This window comes from Amphiura filiformis, chromosome 5 (genome assembly GCF_039555335.1).
Source record: "Amphiura filiformis chromosome 5, Afil_fr2py, whole genome shotgun sequence".
NCBI classification, from domain to species: Eukaryota; Metazoa; Echinodermata; class Ophiuroidea; order Amphilepidida; family Amphiuridae; genus Amphiura; species Amphiura filiformis.
Window position 1 is genome coordinate 53,346,342 of NC_092632.1, and position 25,714 is coordinate 53,372,055.

Genomic DNA, 25,714 nt, shown 5'->3' on the forward strand with positions numbered 1-25,714 from the left:
GTGGTCGAACCCCATTTATATTAGAATTAACCGACATAACGTTCTAACGTTCGCAAATCACATTAAAAACATTAAAAACCCGTGAACTACGTTACTGTGAGCTATGTTACACACTCATTTACGCATCTTCAAAACTTCTATGAAATGGTGAAATCGGTTTTACATTTCACTCAAGTGATCTTTAGTTTGCTTTTTATGACCTTGGATTGAGTAAAACCAGCCCATTTTGTAGTCGGTAACGTAGCTCACATTACATTGAGTTTTAGTGTTAAAAAACATCATGACTTCCTGAAAGAAAAATATGCAAGTGGTGTTGGCAATTTTTTACATCTGAAAGTAGTGATACATTTACTCTTAAAAAACACAAAAAGCAGGTCTTTTTGAACAACTTTTATTTTTTCTATTTTTTTAGTGGATTGGTACCGGATTTTGTAGAATGAGCGGTCTACATATATTTAACAGGAATGTTGGTACTTTTTTAGGATTTTTTTTTTCTAGAAACACTAAATTACCTAAATTCTGGGATTTTTTTAGCCAACAGGGAAGGGTGCTATGGTTACCAAACTTTCAGGGATGGTAAATAAGATTAATGTCTAATTCTCTCGTCAGTTGTTTCCAATTAAGTGTTTCTATTTTAAGCTACAGTGTTTCTAACATTCCCTAAAATTAAAAATGGAAAAAATAATTTTTTTCAAAAAGTAAACACTGAAAGTTTGGTAACCATAGCTCCTTCTTAAGTGGGCAAAAAAAAATCAAAAACTGTCAAAATTAAGGGAATTTTAAAAAAATAAAGAAAAACATAAGAATTGTTACAATTCTTATAAGACTCTTAAAATACTAGGTGGGGAAAATACTTTTCTTTGTTATGTTAAGATTTAAATGAATAGACCTGATTGATCAGACACAGGAGCTATTTCTGCAAGGGTGTTGTATCCGAGGCAGCTACCTAAACATAAAGGTAAAATGAGAAATCACCCATTTTGATTCACTTCAACACAACTTTTAATGAATACATTTTAGACCATATAAGTATATATTTCTGGAAAGCTTATATTACAAGGCCTGAAGGCCATGCCAAATCAACAAAGTAGTCATGACAGCGTGGATAAGAAATATACAGGGTTGAACAACAACAAAAGTATCTTTCTTGTCATGATATAATATGGTAAAGCCCATATTTTCCTTTTGAAGCTATGTATGCAATGTCTTTTCGAATCCATATTTATTTATTTATTTAATAAATGAATAAATAAATAAATATGGATTCGAAAAGACATTGCATGGACCTTTCAAACAAATTGGGAAGAAAGAGTTTGGTATCCCTTGCGTTAAACATACAGGGTGGTCAAAAATTGTAAAATAAGTTGAAATTTGTACGACATTATCAATATCAAACTTTCCCCCTCCATTTCGGGCACTAAAACTAATAGCATATCAAATTTCCTTAGAAAAGTGAATAAGCAGGGCGACTCCGGCAAGGGATAGGAGTCTGATAGGCCATTTAGAAATGTTGGAGCATCACATGCACACTTTGTACAGCCTAGGGAAAACTGTCTTAATCGGCATTTTTAATGAAGCAATGTTATTTATAGTTACATCTTTTGTTATAGTTGATCAACTATGAGGTCCCGGGTATGAGGTAGATCAACTCTTTTAAGGGGTATAGTCCATACAAGATCCCGTCCAACAATTTTTCTTAAACTTCGTACCAATTAACTTTCATCGATATACATCGAATATCTAAAATAAAAGAGGGGTCACCGAGCTATAGTTTTTGAGAAATAACCATTTTAAAAAGGCTGTTTGGGGGAAAATTTAGTACAGGCGGCTATGGGAAAACGTTATTCTGATTTGGTATGAAATCTATAGCAAAGTGAGCACTCACGACTAAGTGATCGGACAATCAACGTCAGACAGTCTGGTATGTTTGCGCACCGGTTCATTTGTTTTTTGTTCAGAAGCGCGTAGATTGAAACTAATTTGGCAACACTTTTTTATTTGATCTCATATCTACGAGAACGGTACCCTGTCTGACACAAAAATTGTTGTTTTAGCGCCCTCATACATCAGCTTTGGCACAATTCTAAGTTCGTGACCTTCCGCCATATTTTGGAAAATTGGCAGTGATTGAACTCTTTGTGTGCGACGAAATTCACGAATTTAGCAACTTCTGGGTTATTTTTCGAAAATGATATGAAGACAAGCTGACAAGTGGTATTTCTGTTGGGCCAGGTAAAGTGCACATTATTGTCTTAAGATGAAAATTGCTCATAAATCATTCATGCGTGTGCATTGACTGACATTGAATCACATTGTGACACATTCACAATTCATGCATTGAATTGCATGAACATGTCATGCATTGAATCGATTGCATGAACATGAATGATGATGATAAATTTGTATGCATGTATGATGCCAGATGGCATGGATGGTTCATGTTTATTTGTCATGTTTGCTGTGTTGTTTGTTGCAATTCATGAATTGCCATCCACCATGATCATGATCATTATAGCGAGTCCATCACTTTTTGCATTTTTGACACCCTCAGTCAGTCACAAAATTTGGTATCACTAACGTAGTCGTTGACGTTGTAACTAAAAAGTAATTAAAATGAAAATTAAAAATCAGTGGCGATCTTTTCCTTTAGACCACCCTCGCTATATATTAGGGACTAAATTATTTCTTTTGCATTGATCAAGGTTTACTTTTGCATGACGAAAGTTGAACAGTTGCCAAACACTTGAAGAAGTCAAGGTTTAACCAGAGGGCTGACAGTAAATTTCGCTGATCCCTCCTTTTTTTTTCTATGTAGATTTAACACACGATTCCTGCTGTTGTTTTGGTTCCACTTTAGCACCCCCGGTACACGCATGGAGGTCGCCATTTGAGGTTTTAGCACCCACTTTAGAACCCGGCTACCTTGACTACGCGTTCAGCATCGCGTACAGTCGCGTTCCCAACTGTCAATCATTGGAGGTCAATCACCTCGAGCTTGACAACGATATCTGAATAGACTATCGCTAAGTCTTACGTGTATGCGCGAAATTTAGGTTAATTTTCGTGATTGAAACAGTATTTTTCTTGTATAAATCTTGGCCCGGATAGCGGGATTGTTGGTTGATTTAATGCATTTGATAAATTAAGTTTATGGATGCGCTAAAAAATATAATTAAAAGTATTCAAAAACCTGTTCAACATTTGAAAAAAATGCACTGTAGCAGGCTTGAAAAAGTCTAACCGTGGATGCAGCAAACCGCGATTTTTCATGACTTGAACGCAGAGCACGGACGGCGATATAGCCGGTAGAAATCGCGGTAGTGTTCCAGGCCTACGCGATGGCAGGGTAATGGCGGCTTCCATACTTTAATTACTTTTATAACGAGCTGTCTACGGGCTGGTTTAACATGTTAATTGGAAGGACATGAAGGAGGGCAGTTCTTCGATAAATGTATGAGGGAAATTATGGGGTAAAAAAACAAAGTTAAAACAACTTCTTGAATGTGTAAAGCTTGGGACAACGAAAGAAATATGAGGAAGGAAAATATAGAAGTTCAAAGAAAAATATGTGAGTGAAAAAGGATAAACAAAAATGGAAAAAAATCAGTGGAAAAAGAAGGACACAAGATCAGAGAAAATACATGGAGGAAAAAGAAATAAATAAAGTGAAAATTTAAGTGGAAAAAGAACGGAAGAAAGACAAGAAGACGCAAGGCCGCTTGCCCGCACGTTGCATGATCCCAGTGACAGTGTAAATCCGACGCATTTTTCTGATGCCCGTTTCTCAGATATTTACTTTGTGGCTGCGCATACAAGCGCGAAGCAAATATCCAAGATATCCGTATAGTCAGACTCGCTACCATCATGATGATGTACAAAAAAATGTACATACCCGTACGGTACTAAAGAAAAGGGGTATTTTTTAATTACTTCTGTGGTCTGGGTACGGAGAAACCTATTATGACTCACACTTCCATCCATTCCATTGCCTAATTATGGTCGAATTTCAATTTCACAAGATTCTTGCTTGATGATGTAACAGGTGAACCGGGAGGGGATTATGAGAATATTATGAGGGCGTTAGACCATGTTTACGGACGGGCCGGACCCGTGCTGGGGTCACAATGACATGTAAATGAACGGCCTAAATAGTAAAGCAGACGAAACACAAGTTGTAGAATGTTCACAGTTCTCATATTATTATTTCTTTCCATCAATGGATTCCATCAACAGCAATAGCTGTCTACACAAAGTCGTAGTCAAAGCCGTAAGTTAATACAATGTTTTTGTGTGGACTTACGTGCTGTAATGAGGGATAGAAATGACAAGGCATTTATACATAAGCTTACAAAGGAGTGGACAAATGCCTACCTGTTATTTAGGCCTAAAGTTTAACGCAACCTAGCAAGATACAGAAAGGGAGTCTTTAAAAAATAGAGGGTGTTATTTTTTAACGCCAAATTACGAGCACCAGGCCAGCCGACCTCAAGCATTAAATACCTATTCGAAAACATGCATTAAATATCACGCTGCTTATACCTAGGCTTCTTCATGCCTTAGACATGCGTGCATACAGTATTGAAATAATGACAATTTGGCAAGACTCCATTTGCGTTCATGCGGGTTGTTTATTATTTTAGATGTTCAAATGTTGACACAGGAAGATTTTGATTTATAATAATGAGGGGATGTTATTTAGCTTAAAAGTACATGGCTCGGTTCTATGACAGAGATATGGTTCACTACAATGGCTGAGGTTAAAGCTTAACCGATGCACGCACACTACATAGGCCAAACGGTCTATGCTAAGCTTAAACCAAATATTAAAACCCTGGTTAACCTTTGCTTCATCCGGCAGTATCAGTCATCTTAAATGTGCATTGACACCTTGGAGCAAAGAAGCTCTCATAAATGGGTCGCACGGCTGAAGATACCAGATATTATACAGCAAAGACTCAACCTTTTGCACAGCCATTGTAGTAACCACATCTCCATCAGGAACCTGCAGGAGGCCTATCAGCCTCCATATCATTAGCGAGCCGGCTTACAATACATAAAAAGTTACATGTCCAGATTTGATTTAGTCATTAATTAGGCCTAAAATTTAGTACCAAATACCGGATTTGGCATGGGCCACTGCCGGCATGGCAGTGGCTTTTCTAACCCTTTTACATCTCACCTGCAGAGATCTTCTGTCTGTTGGAATAGAAATCAACTGTAAATCTAAATAATTGAGCTAAATAAAACTATGTCTCTCACGAATCAAGTCTGCTGTCGGAATGACGCTACTTGTTTTAAAAAGCGACGTAAAAGTCTGTCTCATTGCTCATGCGCAACTCCTCAGAATTAGCTGATTGGTTTAGCGCGGCAACTTCTAGCCAGGTTGACTCCGCCCACAATAATATAGAGGGCGTATGATCGTGCCAGGGCAGCGCGGACATCATTGTAGTTGATTATGCTAAAATTTAAGGCCTACTTGTATTAATTATCTGATCATGTTGAATTTTAAGGTCTACATTTATATTAAAGAATTATTTAGTTAACCAGCACATTTATACCACACATTATATAGAAATATAATACGCCTACGATAATTTAAATACATTTAACATAAAGGGCCAAAAGTAGCTTCATTACATTCCTCCCAACCGGGCGGAAGATTATTTCCAGGGGGAAATAATCTGACATACCGTACTACAAACAATAAAAATAATGAAGCGACTTTCTGAACCAATAAGACTCACATGAAGTCCTTATAAACAAGTACATCATCTGCACACCACGGTAATCTATGAGGTTACTTCTACTACACAGGTATTAAACTCACGCACAGCTTATTTACCACTGCCAGTACGTTTTAGTACCAGAAGCTTAACCTTCGTGCATCCTATTTTCTTCAAAACAACACAGTAGAAAGACCTCACAGATCCACCATAAATGTCAACTGCGTACCCATACATTATGATTACTCTGACCATATCCCAACTTACCAAAATGTTTCTGAATTTGTATCTTAAGGATCGACCTTTTACACGGTTTCACATTCATACCTGTTTGTACCTTTGTTTACATCCTGCAGCTGGAAATACGGTCAAAGGTCATCCGAAATTTGCAGGATTTAACAAAAGAAACATTCTATATTTAAGCGAACATTCTAAATTTTTATTATTGTTTCTAAAACCAACAATTGAACAATACTCTTGAATTATTTCAAGGGTTCTTAGAAGAATTCAAACATATAACAATGTCACAAATTATGGCTGAGGAATCACGATCAACAATTTTAGAGAAACAATCTGCACTGAGATTTTCATGAGTGTCAAAGAAAACATTTGATGACAATACTGCGCGCAGAAACTTTTATCAAAAAGTTTTGGTTGATACCAGCGTGTTTTGAAAACAACTACCATACTGAGCTATACTGGGAATTCATACAGGACCTACACCTTTGAAAAAACATTCTTAAGCCATGCTAAAGCATGTTAAATTCTTGCTTGAAAATTCGCGCAACTCTGACATCAGATTTAAAGCTAAAACAATGCAGTAATTGAAACCATTTGGAATCATCACGCCTCTCAGCCATAATTTTTTTTTTATGAACAAAAACTGGTCAACTTCCAGTGCACCTGCCCAAGTAGCAAGTATTCGAAAGTCACCTGATGTTAAAACATCAGGACCTTTCTCAACACAAAAATGATTAAAAGCTATTAAACCAGTATTTAAATGCCCCAAACAGTGGTGGTCGAACATGCCAGAGCAGCACGTATTCGGATTACCATAGGCTTTCCTCACAACCTTTACTGTTAGCATTTAATAATAAAATTTATTTCCTTGTCCGGTTGTCATAAACAACCATCAAATATATATTTTGTTACAAAGAGAACGATCATGAAATACACATTCTTGAATATTATTTTCTTTTTGGTATATCTCGAATTCAAAATCCAATGCCATTTAGCTTCCTGTTTGGTTGAGACACCGTGTCGTGGTCGCCAGGAGTAGCACATACAGCTCCGTTTGCTCATTTAACATCTATGGTTTGCTTGACAACTAAGATTAGCCACGTTTCCGATTGGCGTATCTGTACGCACGCGTTTTACCGTCCGCTAAAGTTGGAGGTGAATTCTTGTTCGAAAACACTGCTTCCAGAGTTGACGTCATGAGGATAACCCTCATAGATGAGGATAAACCTCATATTTCTATTTAGATGAGGATACACCCTCATATTTCTATTTAGATGAGGATAAACCCTCATATTTCTATTTTTATAAATTTTCTTTTATTATTTATTTACCAAGGGACTTATTTTGAAATCTGATAAAACAAAACAAACGTATTTCTCGAACGCTTTTAATCACAAAAGTTTTATTTTGCCACTTCCTGTTCAGACTGATAGACGTGTCATGCATATATTTCCTACGATGTATTATTTTAGTAGGCCTTGTTATCTGCTATTTATCTACTGATCCCATACCACATGGGTTTCTTTAGTATTCGTCCCCTTTTTGACCGGGTTTCTGGGATATCAGCAGTCATAGGCCTAACGTCTTATGACTCATAAAATCATCGATTTCTTCGCTTATATAGATTCAGATATGTCCAGCTCTAGTTTTCTTACGTTACCACCATACGGTCTAAAATAGGCCCTACGATTTGTTTGTTCAACGCTGGTGTAGGCCTATATGACCGTCCCAGAAAGATTTTAATTTTTGCACGCTCCTTTTTCTTAGCAGGCCTAAAATACCAGATTCTACGGGCAACTTCACATTTCTACCTGGAAATACCTCAGGGTGTAAACCCAGTGCTATGCTCTGCACAGACGATCTGTAGGCCATATTTACATACGGGAGATAAAATCCCAGTCTTTCTGATTTTGTTGAGTATTTAATTTGAGCACCTGTTATAAGGTCCTGTTTTTATTTTCTAGTGGTTCTACTCTTCACGTACTCCTAACACGTCTACTATGAGCATGAGTACCATCATTGACTAAAAAGTTTACTTTCATTAGTTTCAACATTTACCTATAGATCTGAATGTATACTTTTTTTTTGAACTCCAAAAATACTTATAATATGGTAAATCAGAACTTAAGCAATGGTTTACCAGCATCTTGATTTGGCAAGGGTATAGAAGTTACACATTTGGAGAACTTTTCTCCAATACACAACATGAACGCATTACTGGTCTGTTACTGGCAAGGGCAGTATACATCCATCTATAATCGCTCCATCGGGGGCATCAACATTGTGGCTTGTTATGGAGGGTTTTACGTAGTCGTGGGTTTCAGCTTTTGTATGCATTTGGGACATTTTTGTACCCATTCAACGACCTCCCGATGCTGCCCCACCCACAAGTAGTGTTCCTTAACACGTTCGAAAATTTTGTCTTGACCCAAATGCCCAGAACATCTCGCATCGTGCAATTGTCGTAATGTGCACTTTTACGCAATTTTTCAGGAAACACTACCCTGGCATATTTCAAGGGATCCCTAATCAACCGTACAAGGCAGAACACCCCTTCTGTTATACCAAGTCATCGCCAACATTCCCAATTTCTACAGAATGTTAGATTACGAATACTCACTTCTTCCCATTTCGGTTTCTGAGTACTATCGGCGTAACATCTATAACCTACCCAATTTCGGGGTCTTATTGACGTTGTTTAAGTTCTTCTTTATTAAAACTCTAAATAACTGAATCACTATTTCCGACTTTAAAATCGGCTCAAGTAGCAACGGTCTCTTTATCAATTTTCTGAATTTCATCACTTGGATTACCAACTCCTTTGGTTACACTTAATCACATTTCTCAGTAATCTCAAAGGTATAGGCTCAACAACTCCAGCATAAAAATAGGGCATATCTATGAAGAATGCAGGAATAAGCATTAATTCACTCACATCAGGCGGCAATATCACATCTTGATTGCTAGCTATAATATACTACAACATTGCGATTCAATGAACTCGTCAATAGCATGGTGACTTGGGTAACTCCCCAAATGGTAACTCACCACTGACTATAGATCTAAACAACCATAATGATGCGCACAGAAATCGTAGCCCAAGCTATCATCTATTACGGCTACCCATGCTCAATTGTTTTATTATCTACCGTATATCTAATTTGAAAATGCCTTTTTCTTTTAACTTCAATTTACACGCTAGCGGTCATCATGAACATGATGAAATGTCAAAAAGCGGAGGTTTAAATGTGACAGGAGTTTATTCATAAATATTAGAATTCAGTGACAAATGATCCAGAATCAATATCAAGATAAATCTACATCTTGAACCTTTTTGAAATATACGCACCATCCTTTCTCAGTTTAATGTTTTCATTCGCTGCAAAGGGTCTTTCCGGTGTTTAACTCCGACCCTTGAGATCAACTTGATCTAAATTTTAGTGATAATTTGCTCTCTGATTTCTACGTGGGCAGTCTCTTTGGACATGACCCTTCTTATTGCAGAAGTAACATGTAGGCCTAATGGTGTTTGAGTTGTTTGGGAATGGTTCTCTGACATGACGGGGTTGCTCAGAAAATTTCATATTTTTCATCATGTTTAACAGTTGCTCAAGTTGACCCTGAAGGTTGCTCACCCTCTTATCAAGGCTAACTAGGCTACGGGCAACAGTTTCATCCGGGTTTTCTGATCGGATAGATCGGCAAACCGATACTACCTTTGTACCCCAGTTTTTGAATTTCCGTTTTCTTCGCGAGCAGCTAGTTTAATTGCAGTACGAATGGCTTCATCAAGGGTGTCAGGTTCTTTGAACTGTACCATATACTGAATATGAGGATCTCTAATTGCTTTCATGAAGTGATCTTTGGACATTAGCTCCAACATGTCAAATGAAGCATTGGGGTAAGCATTTCGCACCATGCCCGAATACCATAAGCCAAATCTGGGAAATCTTCGTTTGGTTTCTGAACTTTGCTCCACAACAGTGTCTTAAAGATCTCCTCTTTCCTACTAGGCCCAAAACGATCTTCCATACATTGGACTAGGCCTTCAAAGGTATCTCGCTTACTAACATCTATATATCCCCAAAATCTCACGAGCAACACCGTCCAAAGATCCTCCTAAGTGCAACAATTTTTCCTCCTCAGCCCACCCATTTAATTTCGCAATCATTCTGAACTGTATCAGGTAATCAGGCCAGGAAGAAGTACCATCGTAAGATCGTGGCTTACTTTCAGTTTTTCTGCGATTTGGTCTAGATTCAGAAGGCCTGAGTGGAGTTGGGTTACTAGAGATCTGCTGGGTATTTTGATCTCTTTTGGAGACGAGCTCTAACTGAGATAGACTTTCTCGAATTTCTTTGACCATACCAGCAAGATCGTTACCTTGATCACCACCAGCCCATTCATGAAGGGCACTCGCATCTTCAAAAGGAACTTCCTCTTCCTCCTCTTGAACCTGAGGAATGGAATGGCTCACAGTCTCTGTGTTCTTTCTACGTACAGAACCATCAGATAGACCATCTCTATTTTCTTGGTTATTAGAAGGACCAGGGGCCTCTCTGACATGGACTGGGGTTTGATTTGTCGTTCCATTTGCAGAGCTAGCGCTCGCACCTTCTTGCACTGAAATTTGCTCATTTGAGGGCTGATTACTCGCTGATCCTATTTGCTTCCCCGATCGTAAAATCACGTTACTTTCTTGGGTTTCCATCTTTCCAAATTTTAACGCTGATTTTCCTGCAGATATAAAATAGACCCTCCTTAATTATATTTGCTTAATTTCAGTTTCAACGTCAATTTAAATTTTCTCCAATTTAAACAAATTTCATCTATGTTCACGCTTCTTAGGGCCAGGAAGTGTTTGTTTATTTATATATTTATAACAAGACATGCACTGCACCACAATATCTTTGAATACCTCATCAGACTCTGATGTATACTTTCCGTTAAAACCAATTTTGAACATTTACTTAACAGTTGTGATCATGCAGGAAATTTTGTCCTAACGATACCATCTAGGCCTGCGCCTATAGGAGTGTTTGCTACTCACATTTCTTGCTCATAGCCTAGCCTAATGCCTTCATTTAATTTCATAACACATTTGGATCAAAACCTTTTTAATTAATCAATAGGCTCTAATACGACCCGTTTCTACAGTGATATGCTCAAAAACATGATTAGGCTCACAAATTATGGAGACTGATGCCCCATGTCTATTATAAATCCATTTTTAACGGAACATCCTGATTTCTTTTATCCAAAATCGGATCTGCACGTAAGCTTTGACAGGGCATTACATTTTTTTTTTTTTTTTTTTTTTTTTTTTTTTCACCCTTTTGTAACCATTTTCACCAGATTGGAAAGTTACTATCCTGGTTCGGCACGTTCTCATAAAACTCTCCATTTTCCTGATTTATAAAATAAATTTGAGGTCAATTTTCCTGATAGGAAAGAAAATTTATCCTGCCGCGCTACGCCAGTGTAACAGGTGAACCGGGAGGGGATTATGAGAATATTATGAGGGCGTTAGACCATGTTTACGGACGGGCCGGACCCGTGCTGGGGTCACAATGACATGTAAATGAACGGCCTAAATAGTAAAGCAGACGAAACACAAGTTGTAGAATGTTCACAGTTCTCATATTATTATTTCTTTCCATCAATGGATTCCATCAACAGCAATAGCTGTCTACACAAAGTCGTAGTCAAAGCCGTAAGTTAATACAATGTTTTTGTGTGGACTTACGTGCTGTAATGAGGGATAGAAATGACAAGGCATTTATACATAAGCTTACAAAGGAGTGGACAAATGCCTACCTGTTATTTAGGCCTAAAGTTTAACGCAACCTAGCAAGATACAGAAAGGGAGTCTTTAAAAATAGAGGGTGTTATTTTTTAACGCCTAAATTACGAGCACCAGGCCAGCCGACCTCAAGCATTAAATACCTATTCGAAAACATGCATTAAATATCACGCATGGCTTATACCTAGGCTTCTTCATGCCTTAGACATGGGTGCATACAGTGTTGAAAGAATGATTGTTTGGCAAGACTCCAGTTGCGTTCATGCGGGTTGTTTATTATTTTAGATGTTCAAATGTTGACACAGGAAGATTTTGATTTATAATAATGAGGGGATGTTATTTAGCTTAAAAGTACATGGCTCGGTTCTATGACAGAGATATGGTTCACTACAATGGCTGAGGTTAAAGCTTAACCGATGCACGCACACTGCATAGGCCAAACGGTCTATGCTAAGCTTAAACCAAATATTAAAAACCCTGGTTAACCTTTGCTTCATCCGGCAGTATCAGTCATCTTAAATGTGCATTGACACCTTGGAGCAAAGAAGCTCTCATAAATGGGTCGCACGGCTGAAGATACCAGATATTATACAGCAAAGACTCAACCTTTTGCACAGCCATTGTAGTAACCACATCTCCATCAGGAACCTGCAGGAGGCCTATCAGCCTCCATATCATTAGCGAGCCGGCTTACAATACATAAAAAGTTACATGTCCAGATTTGATTTAGTCATTAATTAGGCCTAAAATTTAGTACCAAATACCGGATTTGGCATGGGCCACTGCCGGCATGGCAGTGGCTTTTCTAACCCTTTTTACATCTCACCTGCAGATCTTCTGTCTGTTGGAATAGAAATCAACTGTAAATCTAAATAATTGAGCTAAATAAAAACTATGTCTCTCACGAATCAAGTCTGCTGTCGGAATGACGCTACTTGTTTTAAAAAGCGACGCCAAAAGTCTGTCTCATTGCTCATGCGCAACTCCTCAGAATTAGCTGATTGGTTTAGCGGCAACTTCTAGCCAGGTTGACTCCCACAATAATATAGAGGGCGTATGATCGTGCCAGGGCAGCGGACATCATTGTAGTTGATTATGCTAAAATTTAAGGCCTACTTGTATTAATTATCTGATCATGTTGAATTTTAAGGTCTACATTTATATTAAAGAATTATTTAGTTAACCAGCACATTTATACCACACATTATATAGAAATATAATACGCCTACGATAATTTAAATACATTTAACATAAAGGGCCAAAAGTAGCTTCATTACAATGATGCACTTACGGGTGTAATTTTGATGTACATGTATTTACCACAAAAATAATATTTTCAGGGACTGCCTTTTGAAAAAGAGAAAAGAGGGGCATTTTTAAGAGCTATAATGCTCTTCTGGTCTCTTCAAGAAGAGCTTTTTTAGAAGAGCTGTTTTCACCTGTGGTAGGCATGTTCACAAAATTTTCAAGTAGGATATTTCACATTGAAATTACTTTGTTTAAAAAGGTGATTATTTAACTTAAAAAATGAGGGGTCAACCATGTCTGTAGGTCAAAAATTAGCGAAGTTATGGGCAAATGTCTGTTTTTAAAAACTGCACTTTTCTGCGCCCATCATTGACAATGCCTTACACTGACTTACTGTACAAAAAAGCATGTAATGCACCATTTTTTACCACAATGATCCATTTTACACAAAGGCGATTTTATTTTATGAAATCTAACTTTCACTGCATGCTGACTTCTGTATCAAGGATAAAGTACCAGCACTTTTTAGACTACGTCGTCAAGTTTCTGGTGTCCAAATTTCAAATTTTTGTATTTCCCTATGGGGATTACACAGTTAAGCCATTGACTGTGAGCTACTGTGGACACAACTTTTTGGATTGAATGTCGCCCTCTATAATAAGCAATGTGGACATGTCTACCTGTGGCCATTAAAGCATAAAGAATTTAACTAGTCATCTAGAGGAGCTATAAATCACTCTTGCAAATGCAACTTAAGAATAGCTGTAGAGGAGTGATTGCTCTCACTCTTCTCAAAAGGCAGTCCCTGATTTTCCATGACCGTCGCCATAATACTAGTATTTGTATAGCTGTAAATCCCTCCTTTCTACAGGAGCACCATTGGGAAATTTAACCCGATTTTTAAGTTTATTTCACTGACAATTCACCTTCAAATGTTAGAGAGCTAAAATATGGAATGATCTTCCATCTAACATTCGTAGAGTCTTCATTACAATGAGTCTCTCCATGCTTAAGAATGCTACATTGTACACCTCAACCAAGACAATTTAATTTATCAACATAAGTTTATAATGTAAACATAATTACCGTATTGTTTGTAATAAACGCCGGGGGCGTTGCATTTTTCCAAAGGGGGGGCGTTTATTGGAAGTGAATTGTCAGTGACAAAAGCTTAAAACCTCGTGTTCAATTTCCCGATGGTGCTCCTATTAAAAGGAGGATTTACACTATACATGATGATGGCGGTGGCGCACGGAAAATGATATTTTGTGGGGAATACAACAAAATTACACCTGTAAGTGCATGGAATTAGTGAAATTCTACCATAATTAGGCAATGAAATGGATGGGAGTTGAGTCATATAATAGGTTTTGTCCATTCAATTTAGCGATCGTGACTGACATGACTGATGCAAGTTTTAAGCTTACCTACACGATATGTCATGGAAATGTTAGCATTTTTGTCAATTTTCACAGAAACATTGGAGGGGCGTTTATTAGAGGGGAGCGTTTATTACAAACAATACGGTATTTCATGTTCAAGTATATTTTTCCTCATGTACTCAGTATGAATACTATTTAAAAGTTATATTTTAATTTGTAAATGTACGGCTCTTGCAGGGCCCCCAGGAAGATCAGTGTTTTCATTGATGGGATTACCTTGCTTAAAGAAAGTAATAAAATTGTCTGTGCGGAACATTGTTTCAAATTGAAGCACCCCAAGAACTTTGTAAGCTTTCTTTACTATGTGGTCAACATGATTGATACATATAATCCCATTTATGCCAAGTATTGGTGTTATTGCACTGTATCCAATGCTCAATTTAAACAGATGCACGCATTCAACAATAGGCCTATATTAAGTTGTTTGATTATTGTTGTCATTGTTGCAGCATGGAGCCTCCAAAGACATATGGTATCACTTCTCCCATAAGCTTGGCTGAACCTAGACCGGAGGATTGGCAGCAGACAGAGGAGCTAGTGGATGCTCTCAAACCCCACGGTGTCTTTGAAAATGAAGATGAACTCAATCATCGGTGAGTGATCACAAAATATCAATGTGCCAATGTTGCTAATCTAACATCCTTCAAATAGTTCATTGACAATGATAGATGACATGTTGGTGGTTGATATCAAAAGGACAATTTCAAAATGTGGAATAATGGGAATAATTTCTAATCCGTTCCTGATTTAACACAAACAAAGAACAAAAAGGACATTGTCAATGTTAGAGAAAGTAAAGAATCATTAGTAAATATGTGCTGCATCAAAATGTTGAGAACAGTATTTTGTGATTCTAACATTATGGTACATGTACTGTATTATTAGATATTCACGAAAAACAGCTAAATTCCCAAAATTTCAGTTGATTATGATTTTACGTAAAACTTTCTGCATGATTATATGTACCGCCGTACCGGTACTCCATAAGCCACTGTGTTGTAATGTCGTTCTGTTAACATAAATACAGATTTGACGATATTTTTGCCAAGCGAATGAATCTGCATCTTTAATGCCCACCTGTTCCATCTGTGACAGGGTATATTATTATTCATTTCAAATGATTTGGCACAGCTTGGGATTTATATGATCAGTGAAATGTAGAAGGTTATGTTGAAACTGACCGACCAAAAAGGGTGTCGGGCTAGCAGTTTAACTTTCGGTTTTGATTTAGTTGCCCAGTGATCATACTTGATTTCTTTTTGTTTTATGTTCTTTTACAGGATGGCAGTCCTGGCTAAACTGGACAAGATAGTTAAAGACTGGATTCTAGACGTTTCTTACAAAAAGAACATTCCACCCAACATAGCAGAGACAGTGGGAGGCAAGATCTACACATTTGGCTCATATCGTCTGGGAGTACACACAAAAGGTAATTGAAATTATATTGTTTGTAAACCTCAAAAGGGTCACTTTGAAAGGAACTCATCATTGTGAAAGGTTTGGGGAACTTGGGAATGAAAACATTCTACAACTTGGGTTCTTACTTGTAATATACTATGGAATCACATAGCGTTTATACATGACATATTCCAAACATTTGATTTTAAAAGTGATTGCCGATATCGGACGTCATTGTATGCGGTGATTACCCTTGACAAGCACACCCACACACCTCATACAGATTTTATTGTGTAAGTGTGTCCTTGATTGACTGCATAAACACGCTCCTACCCATTCTTTTTTACCACAAAAGAAGGACCAAGACTTTTGCCAGCAAGGCAAAGATATATGTATTGTAAATGAGGTGTGTATTTGAGTGACAGTAGTGGGTCAGCTCTCATGTCCTTGGTTAGTGTGGTAGGTGGCGGTCGTACAAAGTGTGCACCTGATTGGTGTCTTTATGCGGAGGGTGATACAAAAAATCCAAAAGATGCGCAGTCAAACAGCCCAACCCACCCACACTAAAAAAAAGAACTTTAAAGCCACACTTTGAAAAAACAGATGTGGAAATGAGAGTATAATTTGACTAGCAGATGCTATACTAGTTGTAGTGCCACAAATTGCATGACATATCACATATGGATGGCTGAGGGGAAAGGTAGCCCATATTTGCAATTTTGCATGACTGACTATGCCTTCAAGGTGAAATAAATCGACTCATGTTACTGACTGCCCATGGTCTGGCCTACTGTCTGCTGTTTTCCTGCGAAACAATGATTCCCAATGTGGGGCTTTAACTTGTAAGCATGTTACCTGGATTACGTTACTATACCATGGTCAGTTCAACCTGTTGTATGTTTAATTTATGTATGTTACAGGTGCTGATATTGATACGCTATGTGTGGCACCAAGACATATAGATCGTACAGATTTCTTCTCTTCATTTGTTGAGATCATCAAAACCAGACCAGAAACAAAAGACTTCCGGGTAAGTGACTTATGCAAAAGCAAACGTAATGGAAAAATCGTTCCTGAAGATAGAACTAGAAGTACGTAAACATCATTCCTGAGAATCTCTTTTTGGTTGGACACTGGGTGTGTCCAATCAAATTCACCAATCATTGTTTGTTACTGACCAGGTGACAATCATGACTAGAGTAATTATATGAAAGCCAAAGCCTGTATTCAGTGTATTGCCTATATCTTTGGATCATGTGTTCAGGGCGTAGAGTGTACATGCATGTGTACAAGGGTGGTTTGTCTGGATGCTTTCAGCACAATTGTGAATAGCATTGACATCACTCCCGAACTTGAGGTAAGCCGAAGAATAGATAAATGGCAAACAATCAGTTGGATGAGTAATCAGAAATACAAGTTGACTCATTTCAAACATTTTGACCACATATCATTTGATTCCAAATGAAACAATCTACAATCTGACCAACACCACTCCACTGGTTGCCAGAGTCAAGATTCATCAACTAAAATTTCTTGGCCATATACTGCGTCTTGAAGACGACGAGCCTGTGAAAGAATATGCCCTTTATATTCCACCACATGGAAAGAGGAAACCGGGATGGCCGTGCACACTGTATTTACAGTATGTCCAGCACCTCCTTGGAGATACTTAAGGGATGCTGCAGCCAAACAAAATTGTTTTGCTTGCCCAAGATCGCAATAGTTGGAGAAAGCTGATGATGATGATGACTACATATCAGGCAATTTGTTGTAATTGGTAGTCTTGTGAGACCCAGGTTGTGCCAAATTTCATGTTTGTATTTTCACCAAGTCAATTTTACACCTGTTTAATGAATAATTGAATATTGTTATCTTTTTGTATTGTACAGGCTGTGGAAGAAGCATTTGTACCAGTAATCAAAACAGAGTTTGATGGGATTGAGGTAAGCAATATTGATTGTAAATGTAATACATCTTAATAGAAGGCTTACCTTGTCTGAAACCTGTTTACCTGGAAATCATGGCCTTGGTGTCACATGCATTTATAATGTGATGCAAACAAGAATAAGCATGCAGGTTTCATTTAGGGGCACTTTACCTGATCAAAATACAAACCAATGATTCATTTTAATGATTTACAATATGTATTGATTCAAACTCCAATATGATTGACCCACTGAATCCTTTCAAATGTATTTTAAAAACAACTGCTGTTGTTAAAATACACTTTTAACAAGCAACAATATTTCCCGTTATGTATACATAAAGTGAGTAGTCGATTAGCCTAAACAAAAACATTGTTCTGACAGAAAAACTTGTTGAAAATCACAACTCTTTCCATTGAAGAAAAAAATTGTTTGAAGCTGAAAAAATAATTCGTTTGAAAATACAATTTTGTAAATCAAAAGTCAATGCTTCCATTGCCCAATGAACACATGATAAAGTATACTGAGAGTTTTGATAAACAATAAAACATGCTGCTTCTTCACTAAATTTTCCTTAAAATCTGAGAGCGTTCTTGGCTATGGATGTGGTTTGGAAGTAAACCGGGAAAAAACCCAAACATTTTCAGATCGACCGACCCATCATTCAAAAGTGGTCTACGGACAAGTAAACAATATTTATTTATAACATTCGGCCGAAGCCAGGCTAATCCCAATAGTGCTCAGAGGCTACTAAATTCAAGGGATGCCATCCGGATATGAGGGGACAGGGATATGGAAAGAAGTCCGATTTTAGATGCAGGAGGAAAACCGGAGCACCCGAAGAAAAACTCACATGTTGCGCCGCGGGGAATTGAACCCCGGCCACAGCGGTGAGAAGCGAGTGAGAAGACCACTACACTAACCCGCCTCCCGGGTGGCTGGGGGCTTACCTGTATGAATTGAATCTGTACATCATGTTACATGTTTTGTGGTTACTTGGAGATGACACAACTATTTGTTTCAGTAATTTTGCATTGTACCTGATGTAAAATCTTGTCAATTCTATTCTAGATGGATATCCTGTTTGCAAGGTTAGCTCTGCAGATTATTCCAGAAAATCTTGATTTAACAGATAATTCCCTGCTGAGAAATCTGGACCAGAAGTGTGTGCGTAGTCTTAATGGTACGTATGGTAGCCTTGTGACAGAAAAAATATTTTTCCATCATGACACTTGTATTTATTGTAAAAGTTTTTATGCATCACTGAAATGAATTTTATTAATTTTTGGAAGCTACGATGGATTTTGAGGCATAAGAAGCATTTGTTAATGTTAGTGAAAGGTGAGTGTTGACAAGCTTATTGTTCACCCAGTTGTGACACTCCTCAAAAACAAATCCACAAAGACAAGTTTGTCTCCACATTAACCATTGATTTGAAGATAGAACATAAAGGGGAAACAAAGTTGGCCTGCTCAACTGTTGGCAGAGTTCTTGTAATATTTTGTTTTTGTGGGATTTGTGCCAATTGGCAACAAGGTTACCTCATCATGTACATCTCTGGACTGAGATGCCTTTGACAGTATACCTCAATGATGTTATTCCAATAAAGTCAATAAAATAATGACCTTCTTGTAAAACTTCATGAATTAATGCAGTGTTTCCCATTTAAGGCCAAGCCTTTTTTAGGCTTCAGCTGTTTTATATTAACATGAATTTTTAAAATCTCACTTGATTGGTTTCAGGTTGCCGAGTGACAGATGAAATTCTGAATTTGGTTCCAAACAAAGAAAATTTCCGTCTTGCTCTGAGAGCAATCAAACTGTGGGCCAAAAGTAAGTAGATCTGATGGTTGTTTCAGATTGGTCTGTTGTTTTAAGATGTTTGTCTGTTTGTTTGTCCATATGTCAAGATAAATAAATAAATGCTTACATTAAGGGATCTAAAATGAGCGTTTATTGCGTTTCGACAGTATTTTTTGTGGCACATGAGAGCACCTCAGACCTATCGAATTGTATTCTGAATACGAAGCATGTCTTTCTGATATCAAATAATTTTCATTTTTTGAAAATCACAATATAATACAAATTTTATGACAAATTATAAAAATTTGATATTTTTTGAATTTTTGATATATAACAGTCCTCGAAAGTAAATTATATAAATCTAATGATATATTCTTAAAGTGTATGTAGCAGGAGGAAAAGCCGACGGTCAATTGAAAATTTTGACCTTTCATATTGAAGATATGGATTTTTTCCCAAAAGACCTATTTTTTTTTGGTGTTTTGGGAAAAAAAATCCATATCTTCAATACTGAAGGTCAAAATTTTCAATTGATCGTCGGTTTTCAACCCACCTACATACACTTTAAGTATAAATCATCAGATTTATAAAGTTTACTTCAAGTACTGTTAAATATCAAAAATATCAATTTTTAATGATTTGCCATAAAATGTGTATTAAATTGCTAATTTCAAAAATTCAAAATTATTTGATATCAGAATGACATTCTTCGTATTCAGAATGCAATTCGATATGTCTGATGTGCTCTAATGTCCCAAAATAAATACTGTCCAAACGCTCATACCCCAGCCCTTAATGAACACAATTTTTGTCACCCCAGAGTGTATTCAACCTCTATCAATCACACGAAGGCAATAATCAGACTTGTGTGGAATTGAAGTTGCCATTGTAAAGTACTCTTTGAAGTTGATCAAATTCTATAGAAAAGTACTCTTTGAAGTTGATAATATTAATGCAAGTATCTGCCGGGCCAAATGTTTTTTTTGTAGATATGTATAACATACTTGATGATTACGTACATGTAATCCCAGTGTGATCTTAATCCTAGTATCGGCATCATGAGGGAGGAGCATAAGTACAGGCATGAGAATTTTCAGTATTAAAACTGAATTCAAGTTTTCTTTAGTCAAAATTTCCGCAACTTTATTTAATTTCAACCTGTTTTTGGTACTTTATGCCCAATTTCACCTGCATTTTCTGTTTTTCAGTTTTTTTAGGAAAGTGCAATCTCATGCCTGTAAGTATTTGCATACAGATAGTAATAAATTGCACGTTTTTACTGAGTTATAACACAGCAGCTGCGCTTACTGATTTTACAACATCATTGGGAGGCTATGAATAGAGGCGAAACCCGCATAGCGACAAGATAAATAGCGCTGTTGGTTATCCCTTTCTGAGATCTATGATCTGATGCAAAAATGTCCTCTTGCATTTCTATCTCATTGACTTATTTGTGCTCATTTGTGTTTACAGAACGTGGTGTGTATTCCAATGCGTTAGGTTTTCTAGGAGGCGTGTCATGGGCCATGTTGGTAGCAAGGACATGTCAATTATATCCCAATGCTGCGCCATCTACTCTTGTCAATAAGTTCTTCTTGGTCTTCACACAGTGGTGAGTATTGGTGCAGTACAGGCAGGGCCTAGCAAGGTCATAAACATTGGGCAATTCCAGTTGAAATCCATACACTCCCTATGGATGACACTGTCACACATGACCTTAATCTTCCATGCAGGAAGTGTGAATTATAAATGGGGTTACCTAGCTGAGTGACTGCATTTGAAATCTATACCCCTGTGTGGGAGATTAAGGTCGTATCTTTGGGGGCAGTCAAAATATAATTTTGTGTCAAAATTTGTAGGACATTTGAAAGAAAAAACATAAATTATTATGCTAGTTATGTCCCAAAGTTCTGGTACACTAAAGAGTTTTTCATTTGACAATCCAGATCAAAAATATCAGTATTGTTTTAACATGTTGATTTGCAAATGTCTTGTTCTGTAGGTTATGGCCTCAGCCAGTATTACTGAAGCAGCCTGAAGTGGGGAAAAATGACTTGAATTTTCCTGTGTGGGATCCTAGGGTAAGTTTTAGAAAATCTAATACAGACGACTTGTACATTTATATTATTTTATAACCAATTGACCTTTTCGGTAAATACCATAATTCTTTGTGGTTAGACCTGAGATGGCATCATTTGAAAAAAAAAATGGAGTCAGGAGTAGACTGCTCATATTTTGAGACCATGTGAGTACCATATTCGTTCCATTAACTGCCCAGGGCGCTTAGAGTCGTTTTGGGTGGGCGCTTATTTTTTACATTGTTTACATAATTGCATACATAAAAAATGGCCCAAACTATTCAACCTTCGTTATCAGAGTGCCTTACGTTACAGACCATGATCCAGATTTGCATGGGTACAGTGGTTAAAAATATCACAGTTTGCTTGTCACTTAGTGGGCGCTTATGGGGGCATGGGCGGTGGAATGAATATGTACATGTTGTTTTACTTGTGTGTTCATTCTGACACAGAACCCCTGACACAAGTTTCATGTAGGGTTTGTGATAGGGTTGAAAACTTGGAAGGTCTCATTAGTTGAAAAGGCTGCCCGCTCCAGTTGTAAGTGTATTTAGTTTTCATAGTATAACCTGAATGTAATTAAATTTTGCAGGTAAACGTATCGGACCGATTCCATTTGATGCCCATTATCACACCAGCGTATCCACAACAGAACTCTACTTACAATGTGACATTGTCAACCAAAGCTGTCATGGAAGAGGAACTCAAAGAAGGTAGATATTCTGATTTATACTTCAGAAATAAATGGTAATGCGGTATCCTTTGCACCCAAATAATGTGTCTGATGCAGTTGAAGCATAAGTAATGGGTGAGGGATGGCCAATCCCATAAAAATTGGCTGAAAGTGAAAACAGGGGTTTTGCAACAATGCACAAACAGTCAAACATGTTTCACATAAACATTCATTATGTGTAGTGTTCACTACTCATATCTTCGGACGACCAATCTGGGACCACCTTCCCTATTTTTATGCTTTTTTGGTCAAATGCTTGGGCATTACCTTCATATAAGCACACTGAGAGTTAGCCTAGTATCAAGGCAGCGATTATTTAAAATATCATAGTTAGCTTATTCCCATCGGGGAAAAAAACACTGTTTTTTCATATTGAGTATTATACATACAGAATAAAACAGTCAAATCCCTCATTGAAGTCTTGACAATATCAGGCTAATTTTGTGTATGCTTACGTGAAGGATAGAAACAGGTTAGAGTAAGATTTGTGACAAATTATTTCTATTTGCTTATCTAGGTTTGAATGTCACTCAAGAAATCATACAAGGCAAAACAACGTGGGACAAACTCTTTGAGCCCAACAACTTCTTCCAAAAGTACAAGTAAGTGAAAGAATATAAAACTGTTGCGATCATTTAACAACTTCTACCTAAAGTACAATTAAGTGAAAGAAAAGTAAAGACTCAGTACACGGTCGATCTTACCGTTTCCGATGTTGATTAAGATACTTCTTGCATCGATCCCGAGATGCGGAAAAAACCAATAGTCATTTTGTCCCACATAAATGAATAAATACCCAAAAACCCCCGATCCCCGGTGGACTCACCCAAAAGGTGACGTCACACCATATGATCACCCCTTATCCTCCTTGGTCTCCGACTGACACAGACGTTCCTATCGTTTGTTCATAGCACTGTGTATCAATTTCTCGACCAAGTCGAGATATACGGTTGTAGTTTCACACCTTAGGTAAAACCAAACCGGTATTGTTCGGCTGAGGATAGTTTTGACGGCATTTTCTGACGAAAAAGTGACAAAAACGATCCAAAACTTAGCTACATATCGTGCCTCCGTTTGTATACGGGACACACGAGCAATTCAAAATGGCCGCTCGTTGACGCCATTCATTTTGTTTCCCACGTAAACAACCATTGCAGCCTGTAAGTTACAATAGATGTTTGTACATACACATTGTATTTCATGTACGGTAGGTTATTGTTGCTATGTTAGGGTGATTACTCTATCGTTATGTCTTCATTACCGTCCAATAAGACGAAAGTTAATCAGATATTCATACGGTGGGGATTGGTAGGGACCCGTCTGACATTTTAGTAATAAAGTTAGCCAGTCCTTACTTTACCACTAACGTTAGCGACCAGCCTCCGTGCTCAGGTTTGCTTACTGGGCTTGAGTCGCGTGTTGGGGGGTAGTGCCCCCTCCCTTTTCTCCTCGCTTCGCCTCGGCCCTGTCGGGCTTGCCCTTCCCTGGTGACGGAGCGGGACCCACACCCGCTCTGTTTCACCCACAGGGAGTGCTCACGATCTTCTAGATGTCTTTCTTTTGCTTAGGACTCTCCGAGTTCCAGCTTGACGATTTGGATAGGCTCCGTCATCGCCATAAGACGAAGAAGAAATCTACCAAGGGCACTGGTAAGGTCGACACGGTGGATTCTGCTGTGACAGCCCCTATGGGTCATGGCAGGTCTGCTTAAGGGGCTCCGGTCCCCGGACAAGCAGGCGGTTCCTTCCGGGCCTGCTAGCGCGCCCCAAGGCCCCGCAGCCAGCGAAAGCACTGACTATACGGCCGGAGCACAGTAGCAGGCAGCAGAGCGGTAACCACCAGCGAAAACCCCAGCGGGTTTTGCAGCAGGAGGATACCAGTCGACACGGTAGATTCTGCTGTGACAGCCCCTATGGGTCATGGCAGGTCTGCTTAAGGGGCTCCGTCCCGGACAAGCAGGCGGTTCCTTCGGGACTGCTAAGCTGGCGTCCAAAGGCTCAGCAGCCAGCGTAAAGCACTGACTATACGCCGGAGCAAAGTAGCAGGCAGCAGAGCGGTAACCACCAGCGAAAACCCTAGCGGGTTTGTAGCAGGAGGATACCAGTCCTCTAGCGAAAATCCTCACGGGTTTTTAGCAGGAGGACACCCGTCTGTTGCAGGCATATCTACAGGCTCAAACGGCCACAGTAGTAGCTAGCGACGGGCAGCATGCAAGGGTACCCGGGCTTGCCTGGGTTGAACCCTAGCATGCATGGGTTCAGCAGAGACGATACCGCTGCTAACGCTGTGGGTGTAGTCTTAGCAGAACCAACTGGGGTTGTCACACGGCAGCGTTCCATGGCGGGACCGCCGAAAGTGATACCCTGGGCCCTAGAATAGCTGCTGGCTGTCCACAGGGACTGGCTGGCGATTATTCAGGGGTTGGGCTCGCAGTCTCTCACGGGACAGCGACCCAGGTGCATTCGTGGCAGCTACAAAGACGAGCCACGGCTTGACTTCAGTGGTAGCCGCTATGCACCCGCCCATAGCTGCCGTGAGTGGTCCGCCACACACAGCGACCTTGGGCGAAGCTCTAGAGGGTACAGTAAGTAGCTTGAACAGCCTAGCTGATCAACAACCCACTTATGTCCTCGAGAGCCAGCGGAGCGTGGGTGATCCATTACCGTCAATGGGTCAATTACCCTCTCTTGATCGATCACTGTCAAATCAACAGGGCATAGCTCCATTGATTGACGCTGCCTATTCAGGTGGCGAGGTGATTGATCGGGGTATGCACGCTCAGCTACCCGTGGTACTAGGCAAGCTCCCTCTAGCCAAGGGACAGCCGAGAAGGGTACCCATACACGCGGCTTGATCCCTTGCGGGGAACGCAGTGAGGCATGGGTACAGTGGTACACAGCCGGGGAGCCCTCACGGGCACCTACGCTAGTGCGCGCCGGTACCACGCCAGCACACAGCTTGATCCCCAAAACAGGGAACGCAGTGTGGCGAGGGTACAGCGGTCCACAGTTGGGAACCCTCACGGGTACCCACGCTGATACCGCGACCGGTACGCGCAGCACCGCTTTAGTCGCCACAGTCTCTGTGGCAACAAGGGGGAGGCGGTGCTGGTACTGCAGTACCATGGGGTTACCCTGGTGGCGGATCCTTTCAGGGTCAGCTGCCGGCTGGGTATGCCCCGGGGTACCCGCCGCAGGGTGTTTCTTCCACGGCCTAGCACCGTGGCAAGTGTCGCCTAGCGATGGCCACGCAGTACCAACATCAGCTGTTGACCAGGCCAGCCGGCATGGAGCTAACCCAGATCTTGATCAGGGTAGGCCCC

The 25,714-nt window shown here is 39.1% G+C and overlaps 1 protein-coding gene across 2 annotated transcripts in view; it reads left to right on the forward strand.

The window, feature by feature from the left end:
• The first annotated feature begins 2,072 nt into the window (after window positions 1-2,072).
• LOC140153357 (poly(A) polymerase beta-like) overlaps window positions 2,073-25,714 on the forward strand; it is a 34,479-nt gene continuing 10,837 nt past the window's right edge. For both annotated transcript variants that reach the window (XM_072176087.1, XM_072176088.1), the window contains exons 1-11: window positions 2,073-2,232; window positions 14,906-15,049; window positions 15,737-15,885; window positions 16,775-16,884; window positions 17,744-17,797; window positions 18,851-18,962; window positions 19,522-19,611; window positions 21,055-21,193; window positions 21,584-21,662; window positions 22,252-22,372; window positions 22,910-22,994. In XM_072176087.1, the coding sequence (XP_072032188.1) occupies window positions 14,907-15,049; window positions 15,737-15,885; window positions 16,775-16,884; window positions 17,744-17,797; window positions 18,851-18,962; window positions 19,522-19,611; window positions 21,055-21,193; window positions 21,584-21,662; window positions 22,252-22,372; window positions 22,910-22,994 (1,082 nt within the window). In that variant the 5' untranslated portion in view covers window positions 2,073-2,232; window position 14,906. The remainder of the gene's footprint in view (window positions 2,233-14,905; window positions 15,050-15,736; window positions 15,886-16,774; window positions 16,885-17,743; window positions 17,798-18,850; window positions 18,963-19,521; window positions 19,612-21,054; window positions 21,194-21,583; window positions 21,663-22,251; window positions 22,373-22,909; window positions 22,995-25,714) is intronic.